Source organism: Leopardus geoffroyi, chromosome A1 (genome assembly GCF_018350155.1).
Source record: "Leopardus geoffroyi isolate Oge1 chromosome A1, O.geoffroyi_Oge1_pat1.0, whole genome shotgun sequence".
Taxonomy (NCBI): domain Eukaryota; kingdom Metazoa; phylum Chordata; class Mammalia; order Carnivora; family Felidae; genus Leopardus; species Leopardus geoffroyi.
In genome coordinates, this window is record NC_059326.1 from 22,213,447 (window position 1) to 22,230,544 (window position 17,098).

Sequence of the window (17,098 nt, forward strand, 5' to 3'; positions counted from 1 at the left end):
ACAAACAAACAAAAAACACTTAAAAAAAACGTAAGCAAAAGAGGACAGTCTGGGGGCGCCTGGGTGGCGCAGTCGGTTAAGCATCCGACTTCAGCCAGGTCACGATCTCGCGGTCTGTGAGTTCGAGCCCCGCGTCGGGCTCTGGGCTGATGGCTCAGAGCCTGGAGCCTGTTTCCGATTCTGTGTCTCCCTCTCTCTCTGCCCCTCCCCCGTTCATGCTCTGTCTCTCTCTGTCCCAAAAATAAAATAAAACGTTGAAAAAAAAAAAAATTAAAAAAAAAAAAAAAGAGGACAGTCTGTTTTGGTAAACAATCTAGTATATTAAATGGTGAGTCACTTTTTTTTTTTTTTTACCTTTGTCTTTCTTATAATTAAAAGTATCTAAATATTCAAAGACAAATTATTTCTATATTCTTGTTGGACAGGAAGAGTCAAGTCACTTTAGAGACTCACTCTCAAAACTAATCAGGAAATCTCCAGGAATGTATATTAGAGTCATCAAGGTAACTTTTCCCAAAATATATGTGTTTTGTCTCTTCTAGACACCCAATAAATTAAAATCTCTTTGGAAAACTCAGAAGATTAAAATAAGAAGGAAATACTATGCAATATTAAAAAGAACAAAGTTCATCTTACCAGCTCTGGGCTTTCATTTTACCCTTCTTATGAGCTAGTATATCAGCCTGCTGCTTTTCATGGATGCTGGCAGAAGACATGAAAACTCCTGGGTCATTCACAGCACACAAGCAGAATGAGCACAGTGTCTGTGATGGTTCCCTTGCCCACAAGTCCCATAGGGGCCATGCAGATGGGCCCAGATGGATTTCTGGACAGGAAACCCAGATGGGTTGTGTGATAGGAAAAGAACACCAACCCTGGGATTCTGTTGTTTTATCACAGACAGCAAGCAAATCTCCTCTCTGTCCCAGAGGGAGACATTACCTCAACTCTCAAGGTTGCTTGCTGCAAACACAACTCTGAGAAATGGTCTAAGTCAATAGTAATTAGGGCCTTGCGTTGTGTAAGAGGCCTTGTGTTCTTTAAACCAGCAAGATGTGTTGGAGTACGAGAGAACCAGATAAGAATGTTTCTCAGTACATTTATATAAACTAATATGGAAATGTATCAAGAGTTAAGTGTGAAGATTAAAATAAAAAAGAAAGATGTAGGAGCATATTATAGAATAACCTATAATTATTTGTGTTTGTTTGGTTTTGTTATTTACAGGAGAGACATGTATAGTCTTGTAAATGCACAGAAAACTTTTAGAAGGGTATATATAAGAACCTGCCTTGGAAGTGGGAATGGGAAACCTGAGTATAAGAGGGACTTCTATTCTACTTTATACCATTCTTTTTGCTTTGTTATTACAAACACATGTCTTTTTAACAAATCATAAAAATTCACCTGTTTTTTATCAGTAGATATTCTGGCCACCTCCTCATTATCTCCTAAGGGTCCATGCTTTCCCTCTTCCTTTTCCTAATTAAAAGCAGATTAAGGGAGAAAAAAGATTAGTATACAAAACACAGAATTAACTCAGTATTTCTTATTTGAAGGTTGTTTTTCTTGGCTTCGGATCATTCACTTTTTTTCCTGATGAAAGTCTGCACTGACTTCACACATTGCTCGGGTTCAAGTTCAGACTACTTATCTAGTAAGTAAGGCCTTTACAATCAGGCCCCTACATACTTTTCTAAAATACAGAAAGATTGAAAGTTATGGTCAGAAAATAAAATTCTGTAGTTTAAGATTTCAGAGTTGGGACAGTTTTGAGGAATAGTCCAGAGTGTGGCCATGGCTAAGAAGGACTAAAGGGCAATAGAAGTAAATTAACTGGTTCATGCCCACCCAAGGATGCCAAAAAAACAAAAAAACAAAAAAACAAAAAAAAAAAAGAAGAAATAAACTAATTGGAATTGGGAAGATAAGAAACTACACAGTAAAGGTATTAGATATGGATTGTGGTAGGCAGAATAATGGTCCCCCAAAGACGTGCCTGTCCCAATCTCTGGAGACTGTGACTCCATTACATGACCATGGCAAGACTGTAGATGGAATTAAGGCTGCTAATCATCTGACCTTGAGATGCAGGATTATCTGGTGGGCCCAATGTAATTACAAGCATCCTTACAAGTGAAAGAGAGAAGCAAGAGAGTTAGTGCCAGTGTGATGCAACATGAGAAAGACTCAGCCTGCCAGTGCTGGCTTTAAAGACGGAGGAAGAGGTTCATGGTCCAAGACATGTGGGCAGCCTCTAGAAGCTGGAAAAGGCAAGGAAAGGGATTCTTCCCAGAGCCTCCAGAAGGAAAACAGCCCTGCTGACACTTTGATTTTAGCCTAGTGAGGCCCATTTCAGGATTCTGACTTCCACAACTGTAAGATAACTATGTGTGTTAAGCCACCAACTTTGTGGTAATTTGTTATAGAAGCAATAGGACACTAACATAAGGATGTCCACAAGTAAAACTTGAAGTAGAAAGTTTTGAGCCAGGGACCAAACTCCTTCTTCATTTATTAATTCAACAAATATTTATTGAATCCTTGCTCTGTGCTAGCCACAGACCTAGCTGCTTAGGATGTAGCCCTGACAGAGCTTATGACACAGGAAAGTGACTATGAAGTGAGTAGATAATTAAGACAGAGTGATACAGCAGAATTCTGTGAGCCCCGAAATAGGTGGGATACGTAATAAACTAGAGAAAGTTTGAAAGTGCGAATGGCAAACTTGGTGAATGTTAACCTCTTAGTCTTAAAAAACAAAGGCTGGATGCTAGGAAAGGAATAACCTCTAAGAAATGTATAAGAAAAGCCACATCCTGGGAATAAGGTTTCTATTCCAGCAGAACAGGAAGTGGAGAAAGTGATGATGTTGGTAGTGAAATGGGGGGGGTGTGGATGGTAGCAGTGGTGATGGTGATTAGATTACGTGAATGATAACAATAACAATACCTAACAGTGAGTGTTTCCCAAGTAGCAAGCTCGAAATTATCTCTTTTAATCCTCACTTTACAGAGTTGCTCCTATATTGTTCCAATTTTACAAATGAGGAAATTGTGGCTGAGAGAGATTAAATAATTAGACCAAGGTCACACAGCTAATAAATGGGAGAGCCAGGATCTGAGCCCTACATCCACCGTCTTAACCATGATGCTATCTGCTACTGTTCTGGAAAAGTACAGTGAGTACACAACGGGAAGAGTTGGAAGACAGGGATAATATATGATGTGTAGAGAAAAATGAAGCAATAATGCAGTTACTCTAATTCTTATACTAAAGTAATATTCAGGAAATTAGGTATGTTTAACTTAACTAAAATGAAAAGCCAAACCAATAGGAGAAATTATTATTTTAAAACAACAGCCATTTTCAATAGTGCTGATTTCTAGTCTAAAAGTTTTAATTAAATGTGCTTTTCCCTTGACAGCTCAGAGCCTGAAGCCTGCTTCAGATTCTGTGTCTCCCTCTCTCTCTGCCCCTCCCCTGTTCATGCTCTGTCTCTCTCTGTCTCAAAAATAAATAAAAACATTTAAAAAAATGTGCTTTTCCCAAGAAGTCTCATAAACAAGTAGTTTCTCTCCCACTCATTTATCTAGTTTTGGGCTGGATTCTTAAAACTTCTTAGGTCTTAAGGCATAAAATGTAAAAATGTATACTTGGCTGAACAATCCTCAAGGAACATCCATACAGTGTAAATGTTTGGCAACACAGAAAATCTCAGATATAGTCGTATTTAGAAGTGGTTGTAAGTTAGGGCACCTGGGTGGCTCAGTTGGTTAAGCATCTAACTTCAGCTCAGGTCATGATCTCACGGTCCATCCATGAGTTCAAGCCCCACGCTGGGCTCTGTGCTGACAGCTCAGAGCCTGGAGCCTGCTTCAGATTCTGTGTCTCCCTCTCTCTCTGCCCCTCCCCTGCTTGCACTCTGTCTCTTTCTCAAAAATAAACAAATATTAAAAAAAAAAAAAAAAAACCAAATACCTTTAAAAAATTTAAAAGAAAAAAAAGAAGGGGTTGTAAGTTAAAATATACTGAAGCTGGTAAAAATAAATGACAATCTAAATGTCCAGTAGTAAGGGAATACACATGGTACATCAATACAATGGATTGTTATGCAAACATTAAAAACATAATGGCAAACACATATGGCACATGGTATGTGCCAGTCACTATCTAAGAGCTTTATAAATACTAATTCAACCACTTTTCATAAAAGCCCCATATGGTATGTACCAGCTACATCCTACTTTACAGATGAGGAAGTTGAGAGAGGTAAAGTTACTTACTCAAGATTACACAACTAGTAAGAAATGGAGCTCAGATGTGAACCCAGCTAGGCTAACTACAAAACCACTAGCTATTTCTAAACTATTAGACTAAGTTGCTGTTTCAATGTTTATAATAGTATTACAGCATAAGCATTTTCCTATGTTAAGTGAAAAAGGCTGGGTCCAGATCCAGAATGAAATGAGAAATCAAAGCCATTAATAATATGTGGAGCCAGGCTGAGGGTTCAGGGAGTGATTAAGAAATAGGGAGTGGGGCACTTGGGTGGCTCAGTCTATTAAGCATCCGACTTCGGCTCAGGTCATGATGTCACGGTTGGTGAGTTTGAGCCCCACGTCGGGCTCGGTGCTGACAGCTCAGAGCCTGGAGCCTGCTTGGGATTCTGTGTCTCCCTCTCTCTCTCTCTCTCTGCCTCCCCCCCGTTTGTGCTTGGTCTCTCTCTCTCTCTCTCTCAAAAATAAATGAACATTTAAAAAATTAAAAAAAAAAAAAAAGAAAAAGAAATAGGGAGTAACAATGCATAACAGTTTTAATAATGTTAACATTTCACATAGGAATTGGAAGAGAAAACTACTCCAAGAGATACCATCTTATCAGGAAGAGTAAATACCGGTATACATACAGACTTTATACCCTCACAAAAATCAACTCAAAATGGATCATAGACCCAAATGTAAAACACAAAACTATAAAACTCCAATAAATAACATAGGAGAAAACCTAGATGACATTGGGTATGGCGATGACATTTTGGATGCACAAAGGCATGCTCCATGAAAGAAATCAGTGATAAACTGGACTTTATTAAAAGGAAAAACTTCTCCTCTATGAAAGACATTGTCAAGAGAATGAGAAGAGAAACCACAGACTGGGAGAAAATATTTGCAAAAGACACATCTGATATAAGACACTTATCCAAAATAACAAAGAACTCTTAAAACTTAACAATAAGAAAACAACCGGACTAAAATATGAGCCAAAGACCTTAACAGACACCTCACCGAAAAAAATATACAGACGACAAATAAGCATATGAAAAAATGCTCCACATCACATGTCATGAGAGAAATGCAAATTAAAACGAGATACCACTACCTGCTTCTTGGAATGCCCCAAATCCAGAACACAGACAACACCAAATACTGGAGAGGATGTGAAGCAACAGAAACCTCATTCATTGCTGGTGAGAATGCAAAATGGTACAGCTACTTTGGAAGACAGTTTGGTAGTTTCTGACAAAACTAAATACACTCTTTATCATACAATCCAGCAATCATGCTCCTTGGTATTTACCCAAAGGAAGTGAAAACTTATGTCCACACAAAAATTTGCATACAGATATTTATAGCAGCTTCATTCATAATAACTTGGAAGCAACCAAGATCTCCTTCAGCAGGTAAATGGATAAATAAAGTGTGTACATCCAGACAATGGATCTTACTCAGCGCTAAAAAGAAGGAAGTGATCAAACCATGAAAAGGACATGTGGGAACCTTAAATGCATATTGCTGAGTGAAAGAAATCAATCCGAAAAGGCTACATACTAATATATGATTCCAGCTATATGATGTTCTGGGAAAAGCAAAATTATGGAGACACTTAAAAAAAAAAAAAAAATCAGTGGTTTGCCAGGGTTGGGGGTGGAGGAAAGATAAATAGGTGAAGCACAGAGAATTTTTAGGGAAATGAAAATATTCTGTATGATACCATAATGATGGTTACATGCATTATACATTTGTCCAAACCCACAGAAGATACACCACCAAGAATGAACTATAAAGTAAAATGTAGACTTTGGGTGATCAGGGTGTGTCAATGTAGTAGGGTCATCAACTGCAGCAAATGAACCACTCTAGAGAGGATGTGGTTAATGGTGGATATCACGTGGGGATAGGGGGACAGCGAGTACACAGGAAATTTGTATACTTTCCCGGAAACTTTGCTGTGAACCTGTAAGTGCTTTAAAAAGATAAAGTTCTAATTGTCAATAAGTTAATTCCTTAATTCCCTGTTAAAATTCTTCAATGTGGTCCCTACTTATAAAATCTAAACTCCCTTGGAAGGCATACAATATTTTTTATTAGCTGATTCCTGTATACGTTTCCAAGTTCATCTTTAGTCTCTTCCCTCCACCTAACTCCTCCTCCTCCTCCGTGAGGACCACAAATTCTCTTACCCTCCAGATGTTTCCATATGGAGTCCCTTGGCTTGGCAAATACCTACTCATTCTTCATGTCTCAGTGCAAATGCAGCCTTCCCAGTGCATCTTTCCCTCACTTCCCCATGTAGCACCTGGCCTGCAGTCTTCAGTCGTGGTAGCATCTCTGCTTATACTTGGTACTTGACTCTGCCATCCAATTGCATCTTAATTGTTTAAATGCTTAATTTTAGTCTCCGTTAGAAAATAAGAACCAAATCTTTTCTTTTTGTATATCCAGTGGCAAGCACATAGCCATATCCACCATAATGAAGACATCAAAAAGAAAACGAAAAAGAGATGGTTATGAATGACCTTGTAAGAGTACTGTGGGAATTTAAGGATTTATAAAAAATCATTTTTGTGGAATATGTGAAACAACCTTTCAGCACAATTACTGACAAGTTGGAAACTTCCATAAACGGATGCAGAATACAAGTACAATTTTGCAAGAGAAGAAAAGCACAAATCCTGTGCTTAAAAAAAGATGGAAGGAAAGTACCAAAATATTAAAAGCGATGTTGTCATGGGGCGCCTGGGTGGCGCAGTCGGTTAAGCGTCCGACTTCAGCCAGGTCACGATCTCGCGGTCCGTGGGTTCGAGCCCCGCGTCAGGCTCTGGGCTGATGGCTCAGAGCCTGGAGCCTGTTTCCGATTCTGTGTCTCCCTCTCTCTCTGCCCCTCCCCCGTTCATGCTCTGTCTCTCTCTCTGTCCCAAAAATGAATAAAACGTTGAAAAAAAAAAAAAATTTAAAAAAATAAAAATAAAAAAAAAAAAATAAAAGCGATGTTGTCAGAATGGTAAGAAGCCATGGGGTAATTTTCCCCCTTTCCTCTTTTTCAAACAATGTCTTAAATGCTTAAGTAACCTAATACTACACTCCATATATGGCCTTGGTCCCCTAAAACATTGAGAACCTAGCATCATGCCGCTCAAAGCACAGAGGAAAATGATGAGACAGTAGCACCTTGCTGCCCAAGGGCTGGAGAAAGTAAAGCTGTAGAATGTACGTGCTTCAAATCCACTGGCTTCTAGGACTATCTTTTTAATACATTCCTAATCTGTTTTGATCACCTCTTTGAGATCCAAAAAAGAGACTTATTTAGGAACAAGAAATCAATTGGCACTCACAGATCACCTATTACAAAAGTAGATGCTAAAGGGGTATAAATAAGACATGGAAAAATAAGGTAAAATAAGACATGATTTCAACCTTCAAGTAATTTAGTTTGGTGGGAGAGGAGGAAAACTACTCACATGAAACATCAACTGTATACAACTGAATGATAAATTATGTAATCTAATTGTCCAAACCAACATATAAATACCATTAATACCTGATAAACATGGCATAGTCTGAGATGGTTAACAATTCTATTTTTAGATTAGAAAGATGAGCTATTACAGCTATGAGTTACAAATACCACACTAAACCACAAAAGTACTTTGCAAATTTTAAGGTTTTTGAGTTTGTTTTTAAGTGTGACAGAAACTGAAACAATCAAATCTTAGACCACTGCTTTTCTAAGTGAGAAAAACTATGGGAACAAAATATACCTGAGATTTTTGTCTTTGGGCTGTATTTACTGTTGGGAAGAGCTCCATCCAGAGACTGAGCAGAGTGAAAAGGTTGACTTTAGAAAGCCTTGGTATTTGACCTACAAAAGAGAGGCAGACACTTTAAAATTTTACTAATGATGAAAATAGGAACTAATACTCAAGGCCGTTTGGGTGCTAATGCCTTAACTCAGCTGCATTAGTAGGAGGCAGAAAAAAAGGATAGGCGGACAAGACAATCAAGGGCAAGGAGACTGGCTACAACCTCACTTTCAGCGACCTCCTCTGGCACTTTTCAAACTTGGGCCCTTTCTCCGGCCCTCACATGTCAAGGGTAAAAATGGCACAACTGATACAAGTAACTACGGGAACAATCCAAAGGAAGTTATGAGAAGTCCTTGCATCTGATGTCAACGTGGAGCAAGCTTTTCTTTAAATTGAGGTGTTGCAAAAAGGGCAGTTGAGGTGACCTTTGCTGGCAAGGCACTGAAATACAGGAAAGCGTCACGTGTGGTTAATTTGGAAATAAGTCAAAAGCACGGAATTTTCAAGCTCAATACTCGCGATCCCAGCTCTAGGTCCTGAGAGGAAAAGGAAAAGCAGAAGGAAAAGGAAAAGGAAAAGGAAAAGCAGAAGGAAAAGGGGCGGGGGGGGGGGGGGAGAGCTGGGCTGTGAGTGCGACTTCAAAAGCGGGTGCTGCCGGGCCAGGGGTTGGTTCCCCTGTGACAGAGGCAAGAAAGCGCCTAGGGTGGGAATGAGACGTCCCGGGGCAGAAGCTCAGGCGAAGAGGGGCAGGCAGGGAAAGCGGAGTTAGTCGGAGGCAGAGGCTCAGGGCAGAGCGAAGGCTGGGGTGGCAGCAGCAGGGTCCGGGGCACTCACCAGTCATGCTGCCAGTCTGGGTGCTGACTGACCGCCCGGCCCCCGCGCTCTCCAGATTTTGCATCTGCCCTGCTTCTTTCATCCCAAGCCTAGCGGCCTCTGCTGCCCAGAATACCTCTCGCTGTCCGGCATGATCTTGGCCCCAGCGGCTCCACCTCTAGCCTCCTCCCAGCAACTGTATGGTAACCGCCAACTAGGCGCAGCCAGCTGACGTCAGAGCTTGGCCGCCACTTCCGGGCGCCTTGTCTGTTGCGTTAGCGAGGCGTGGACGCGGTGACGAGAGGCTGCCCCTCTAGGGGCTGCCGGTTAGTTAAGAAGCGCTGCGCGATAAATCAGTTAAGGCCCGAATTTAGCTGTCTTCGCTGGTTTTGCTGAAGGCCAACTGAGGATGTTTTGGCCTGGAAGTCCCAGGGTGTACACACTCTAATAGAGTGATGAAGCCTGCGCAGACTTAAGGGTTTTGGTGAGAGAGTGAAGGGGAATTGAAATGGAAAGCTGCCCCATCGGTCACCGTCGAGATCTTAGAGAAGGGAGGAGGTGTTGGGGGGGTGGGGCGCGGAGCTGGGCGGCCCAGGTGGTTGCTACCATCAGTGATTGGACAGTCCTTAGGAACTCAGTGCCAGGGACAGCCATAGGGACGTTCTGATTTTCATCAAACATAAGATCTCAAGGGGTGCAACTGTGATTATGAAAAAGGTGTGTGTGGGGGGGGGGAGGGGGAGTACTCCTGGGAAATATGAGAAGTACCTGATATTGCAGATTTGTGACCAGTGCATTTTATTTGATTACTTCGTAAGTGTCCCAGGCTGGAGTCAAATTGAAGCTCCACCCTTCCTCCCCAGTGATTCAGAGCCCAGTTTCCATAACCAACCCCTTATGTTATCATAACTTGAAATACTGACAAATAGCAAGACATAAAAACTGCTTTTTGAAAGCAAAAGCTGAACATTATTAAAATACATTATCTTGTGAAGGACTGAAGGGAATATTCAGTGATGATTGGTATGGCTATGGTTCCTTAATTTTCACTACTGTATAGTATTTCATTGTAGCTATATACCACAATTTATTTATTTAGAATGGCTAAAATAAAAAGTGCTGACAAACCAAATATTGACAAGGATGCAGACAGCTGGCTATCTCATACATTGTTGGGAGGAATATAAAATGGCACAGATACTTTGGAACAGTTTGACAGTTTCTTATAAATATATGCTTGTCCTGTCACCCAGCAATCATACTCCTGGGTATTTATGCTAGAAAAATGAAAACTTAGGTTCACACAAAACTCTGTATATGAGTGTTCATAGACAGCTTTGTTTGTAATAGTCAAAAACTGGAAAAAAGCCAAACAACCTTCAGTGAACGAATAGACAACAAACTAGAGAACATCCTTGCCGTGGAATACTACTCCATAAAAAGGAAGGATACATGCATCAACTTGGATGGATCTCCAGGACATTGTGTTGAGTGAAAAGAAAAAAAAAAAAAAAAAACAGTCTTAAAGTGTTATGTACTGTATGATTATATTTATATACCATTCTCAAAGTGTGGTGATGGAGAACAGATCAGTGGTTGCCAAGTGTTATGGTTGGGAGAAGGGTACCACTAAGAGGTAACACAAGGTTGGGCACTGACTGGCACCGAAAATAGTGTGTTAAAAACTAGTGAAATCCAAATAGGGTATATACCTGAATTAATAGTATTGTACCAATGTCAGTTCCCTGGTTTTCCCAATGTGCTATGATAATATATTATCATTGCAGAAGCTTAGAGAAAGGCACATAGGAGCTCTCTATTATTTCTGCAACTTGTTTGAGTTTTAAACTCTTTCAAAATAAAAAGATATAGCATCTGTATCATATATATGTATATATGTGATTATATATTAAATATATATTAAATATATTAATTAAATATATTTATAATATATTTAACATTTTAATATATTTAATATAATATATTTAATATACATTAAATATATAGTGTATATATACACTATATTAAGAGTCCTTAATCTCTACAAGTCAAATCTACCCTTTGAACAACCATTAGCTTTGTTGCTCATGTCCTTCTCTTTGGATTTCTGTTTTCATTCCATTTTTAGTCTCATAGTATTTCAGAGTAATACGCTGAGTAAATACTCTGATTATTTCCTTTACTTTCTTGCTAGTTCAGCCATATTTTATTTAGCATTTTTTAGTACTTTGTCACAAATTTTTTTGGGCTATCTTATCTACAGTATTACTGGAAATAATGGTTCTGCTGCAAAGGAGAATAAGGACTAAAAAGGAGTACAAGACAAAAGCTACCTCAGTGCTAAGAAATGGGACAAGCTCAGTTCAGGTGAGCACAACAAAACCCAGCTTAATCAATAAAATGGTTTTAAAATCAATAAATAATTCTTTATATCAAGTGGAAAGAGCATGGACTTTGATGTCAGACAGATAAACTATATTCACACTCTAACCACCCAAGTTATTTACTAGCTAATTTATGAGTTAGCTGAGACTAAGTTAGCTGTGGGTAACAAATAACCACCAAATCCCCATGGCTTGCCACAACAAAGGTTTCTTTCTGGCTCACATATGCTGCAGCTCTGCTCCTGTGGATTGGCTCTGGGATCTAGGCTAAAGGAGCAGCCTTTGGATAATCTTTTTTTCCTGGCAAAGGAAAAGAGATGGCAGAACTACATGATGACTCTTAGAGCAAGTCTCACGTCAAGCCAGACTCCAGTGAGATGGGATGTGTAATCCTGTTTCAGGGACATGCTGAAAAGGCAGGTACAGCAAATACCCTGACAGTAATGCAATATTAGTGAATTAAACTTACTAATCATAGATCCTTTGCCTGTTACTTCATGTCTTGTCAGTAAAAAGAACTCCCATATCCCCCTTTCCCAGAATCTGCAGTTTTCAACCTTTTATCACATTTGTACCATTTTTTTGTTATTCTGTTACATTTGCACACCTCCCCCACCCCATTCTTTTTCTGAATCACTTGAGAGTAGGTCACAGACGCCTTGCCCAATCCCCTCTTGAAAACTTCAGTATGCATTTCTACAAAACAAGGACACTCTAACACATGCTAATTCAGCAGTCCAAAACAGGAAATCAGCACTGATGGAACACTACTGTGCAATCCACAGACCCTATTCAAAATTTGAAAAGTGTTTCAACGTGTCATTTCTATTCTGGTACAGCATCCCATTCAGATTCACTGAGTTTTGCCCTTCATTATTTTCCTTCAACCTGGGACATTTCCTCAGTCACTACTAAAGTCATTTTGCCTTCTGTAATTGATCAGTATTTTGTGAAGAGAAATTCCCCAAACTATGCTAACATCCTATACCAATCAAACCTCTACATACCAACTTTAGCATTTATTGGTGAATCCCACATGAATTAATCACCATTTTTAAAAATTTTTTTAAATGTTTATTTATTTTTGAGACAGAGAAAGACAGAGCGAACGGGGGAGGGTCAGAGAGAGGGAGACACAGAATCTGAAGCAGGCTCCAGGCTCTGAGCTGTCAGCACAGAGCTCAATGCGGGGCTCGAACTCACGGACTGTGAGATCATGACCTGAGCCCAAGTCAGATGCTTAACTGACTGAGCTACCCAGGTGCCCCAATTAACTACCATTTTAATGGCTGTCCAGTTGTGATTTCTTATTTCCATAATTCTTCCTACATATAGTAGTTGTCATTCTAAAATAAGGAAGAGCTTTTCCCTCTTCCTCATTCATTCATTCATTCATTCATATCTATATGGACTTACAATTCCCATTTTGTTCAATGGGCTATAATCTGCTATTTATTTTAGTGCTCAAATTGTCCCATATTTGATGAAATCCTCAAGTTGTGTCTTTTATCCTTTTGATACACCCTCATCGATCATTGAGCACTTCTTTACATTCTAGTACAACGAGATGCTCCAGACTCATCTTCTACATTCTCCGCACCAGACTTAGAGTCAACCATTTCCCCAAGGAGCCCTGGTTCCTTTTAGTGTTTAAAAACTAAGATCTAGGCAGTAAGTGTGCTCATTGCTACTACTATGTTATTACTACTAGACCCTATGAGAAGATAGACCTAGAAAATATATTAGTATCTATATACATATATACATATATACATATACTCATGTATCTCTTTCAGCAGCTATCTGTCTCTTTAAGAGTTCACAATGAGGGGCGCCTGGATGGCTCAGGTCCTGATCTCGTGGTTTGTGGGTTTGGGGCAAGCCCCACATGGGGCTCCGTGCTGACAGAGCCTGGAGCCTGCTTTGGATTCTGGGTCTCCCTCTCTCTCTGCCCACTAACACTCTGTCTCTCAAAAATAAGTAAGTGTTTTAAAAAAGCATTGACCCCTTCAATTCTGGTCTAGCACATCAGGGTTATTTCTAGCCTCTCCCTTTGCCGTATTTGTAAATCTCTTCTTGAACAGCAAGAAACCTCATTCCCATTATCCTCAATATAGTTTCTTCTCTTTCGCTTTCCTTCTCCCCCACCCCAATTCCTGTAATCTAATTTCCTTAGCACATTGGTTGCTTCCTTGGCTTCCCCACCCATGCTGCTGCTGCTGTTGCTGCTGCTGCTGCTGTCACAGCCCCTTTGGCCTCTAAGGGAAGGGAGGAGAGGGGAGGGGAGGTAATGGGAGGCTATAAAATAGCTTTTGAGTGAATTATTCAGAGAGGGAAGAAAGAAGACATGAAGGGAGGGAGGGATGTACAGTGGTAATAGGTTTATCACAAATTTTCTTGAAGTCTAAATGGTCCCAAATAGCACAGTGCCTGGCAAAGCATAGGTGCTCAATATCATTAATTATTGTCCTTCCCTTCTTTGTCTTCCATTTGTTTATTCTCTATAGAAAACCCGAAACTTCTCCTTTTATTCTAGGTCCTATTGGTTGGGAATACTAGTCCCAGCAGTGTGTTTATTTGAACAGAAACTTCTCACAACGAAACAAGCAGAGGTGGCATGGAGCCCATCATAAAGACGTGGCATCGATACTGGACTTGTTCCTATGCTGGTGTGTGGCAGAGACCACATACCTGGTTAGTAGAGAAAGTGTACCTCCCATTCAGTCTTGCTCTCTTACATGGAAGGCACATCATGACCAGTGACTCTGTCTTCTGCAAGCCTGGAGATGAGGTGGCCACAAGACTGATAGGGACGGCTGGTGGCCAGTGCACCCTTGTGGACAGTATTGGCCCTAATTTGGTCATTTTAAGCAAGGATGTAACCATAAACACCACCCTGCGTCCAGAAATTAAGGTTTCCTAAACAATTCTCAGAAGGCAGTTCCTGGCAGCACTTAAACCCCAAGAAAGCAAAGAGAAGCCTGAAACAAAATCCAGATGCCTTTCACAGAACATTAGCTTTGTTATGGAGGGCAGTGCTGCCAAAGAGAAATGACCTCTCAGGCTTACCATACATTGTCCCAAACGGTGTCCTCAGAAAAGTAAACATAGTGCCACATAGATTAATGTGCTACAAAGTAAGAATGTCCAGGAACCTTGGGAATGTCTGTGCTCCCATGAGATGGAAAGGATCAGCAAGCCCACTTCCCGTATTGTCTGTCCTGAGGCACTCTGCCAGAAGGCCATCCAACAGGTGCCTGGGCATCACGGTCCATATCTCAGCAACTTTTGGGTCCTCATTTGTGTGGCACCGTCTGGAATGGTTTGGACCTTCCTTCCTTCCTTCCTTCCTTCCTTCCTTCCTTCCTTCCTTCCTTCCTTTCTTCCTTCCTTCCTTCCTTCCCTCCTCCCTTCCTTTTGTTTTTGAGAGACAGAGAACTGTGAGTTCATGACCTGAGCGGAAGTCAGATGCTCAACCGACTGAACCACCCAGGTGCCCTGGTTTGAGTATTTCTAAATCAGCATCCTTGAAGAAGTCCTGTAATTAGACGTGTTAGAAATCAACAGAAGAGACTAGAGGGACATAAAGGGAGGGAATAGAGAGGGAGTTGATGGAATATCTACTATGCATCAGACACCTTATGTAACAAATAATGGTAACAGAAGAGTATCTTACTGAGTATTTACTGTGTTCCGTTCTAGCTACTTTGCACATATTATTCACACCTTCCAACAAACTTGTGAAGTGGGTATCATTATTATTACCCCTACTTAGAGGAACGAAGACATTGAGTAACTTGCCCAAACACTATGGCTTGAAAGATGTGGGAGCAAGATATAAGTGTACGTTACTTTGTTTAATATAATTCTATGATATAGATGTTTATCATCTCCATTTTACAGATGAGGAAACTAAGGCCCCTGGAGCACCAACATCAGTATCACTCAGGAGCTTGTTAGAAATGCAGTCTTGGGCCCCAGTTTAGACCTATGGAGCCAGAAGCTGTACAGAACCACTGGACAGGACCAGAGGGCTCCAGCAGGTCTTAAACTTGCACATGGGTAAAAGTCACTTGGAGACTATGTTAAAACCCTGATTCCAGGGGCCAGCCACTAAAGACTCTGAGTCTCTGGTATTTAGCAGTAGTATTTTGGCACTCTATAGAATTGCTTCTACCAAGTACCAAGATGATGTGTTTGGTATCCCATCATCTATCAACATTAGCTGATGTTAAAAATTAAGCAAAATGTTCATACTAGTTAAGGAATAGGTATCAATGTTTTATTTAGTTCAGGGGTTGGCATGCTTTCTGTAAAGGCCCAGAGAGCAAATATTTTAGGCTTTAGGGACCATTCAGTCTCTGTCATATATCATGAAAGCAGCCATAAGCAACATGTAAATGAATGAGCGTGTAGATGTTTTCTAATACAACTCAATGAACACTTCCTTCATCTGGCTTATAACAGAGAATGTCTAGTGATATCAATGAGACCTAGTTCAGCACGCATTTGAGCATTGGAGCTTTAAATACTTGGAGAGGAAAGGACTCTAAGTAAAACAGCTGATACTATAGGGGAGGAAAACAATTTTACTCTACCCTTCTAGATTCTTGGCTGAGAACTCTCCCATCTCCATAATAAAGACAGATTAACAAGATAAAACAAAAAATTTCAATTACATATGTAAGGGAGCCCCTCAAAGATATGAGACTCAAAGCTGGCCAGGCAGTTGAGACTTACATACTGTTCTGAGCTAAGGAAAAGGATAGAGGTTTGGGGCTTCAAAGAGGAGGTAGACAATTCTCAGGAAGATGAGAAGAGTAAATTAAATGTTTGGTAAGCAAATGTTTTTCCTGCCACACAGATAAGTCTCTCAGATGAAAAAGCTTTCTCTGATAATGGCTCTCTTCCTGGTATGGGCGCCCTTTCTAATATTTTTAGGCAGTTAAGAAGGAGATAAAAAGCTTTTCCTGAGACTACCAGGCTTTGATTATCTTCAGCTCAAAATAATCCACATGCCAAAGTAGCATATTTTGGGGTGGCTTATTCTGAACCTCCTCAATACAATATTCCCGGTTAACTTTCTTCAGCTGAATCATAACACCTTTTCCACTGGGCTAGAAAATCCTAACCCTTTATCAGGTTCTTCAAGGTAACCTCTCACCTGCAGGGCTATATAAATTGCCACTGCTTCTATCTAGTATGTTACAAATTAAAAAAGAAAAAAAAAACTTGACAAGTAATCCTCATTTTATCATTTTCCAGGTGTGCAGTAATTTTTCTCATTGGCAGTAGAAGAAAAAGCCCTGTGAAGTTCAGTACTGTTTGCTGTAAAGATTATCGTTGAAGACACAGTTTTCTAGCTTATAGGATGTTACCTTGGAGTACCCACAGGATAAATTCTCCTGTCTGCACTAAGTCACGTAACCTCCCCAATCAGACACCGGGAATGAGTTTCGTGTCCTCACTCTCTCTGGTATAATCTTATTTTATCTACACTCATTTGTACTTACTTCCTACTTTCCCCATTAACTTAATTTTTATCTTATTTTTGGCATTTTTGTAAATTGCCTTATGTTCTTTTTGGAATACAAATTTATTTAAATAAAGAGGATGTTGAAATTTGAGGATTCCTTAGTTTCATGTGCCTTGAGAAGGAAGAGGAAATGAAGCTGATATTTGCATACTCAGAAAAATACATATGATGTCCTTTATAGCAACTTAAATGTAATACACTCATATTTACATCATCACTTATATGACAAAGGTTGTATGTTCTTAGTTCACATATCACACATGCCTCACCTAAAGGGAT

The 17,098-nt window shown here is 40.0% G+C and overlaps 1 protein-coding gene and 1 long non-coding RNA gene across 4 annotated transcripts in view; one reads left to right on the plus strand and one right to left on the minus strand.

The window, feature by feature from the left end:
• CDADC1 (cytidine and dCMP deaminase domain containing 1) overlaps positions 1-9,124 on the minus strand; it is a 47,125-nt gene extending 38,001 nt beyond the window's left edge. Inside the window, exons 1-3 of one of the 2 annotated variants that reach the window (XR_006712049.1) lie at positions 8,921-9,124; positions 8,042-8,142; positions 1,408-1,482 (exon numbers count right to left, since the gene is read on the minus strand). Coding sequence is in view for 1 of the 2 variants with exons in the window: in XM_045475790.1 (XP_045331746.1) it covers positions 1,408-1,482; positions 8,042-8,142; positions 8,921-9,002 (258 nt within the window). In the remaining variant the exon portion in view is untranslated. The remainder of the gene's footprint in view (positions 1-1,407; positions 1,483-8,041; positions 8,143-8,920) is intronic. The other variant, XM_045475790.1, reaches the window with a different exon arrangement.
• Positions 9,125-9,271: 147 nt separating this feature from the next.
• Positions 9,272-16,910, plus strand: LOC123597258. Of its 2 annotated transcripts, none has more exons than XR_006712052.1 (3): positions 9,272-9,383; positions 13,820-14,605; positions 16,549-16,910. It is a non-coding gene; the product is annotated as an uncharacterized LOC123597258 (long non-coding RNA). The 2 variants fall into 2 exon arrangements; XR_006712051.1 differs by having other exon boundaries at positions 13,820-13,977.
• Positions 16,911-17,098: the final 188 nt, after the last annotated feature.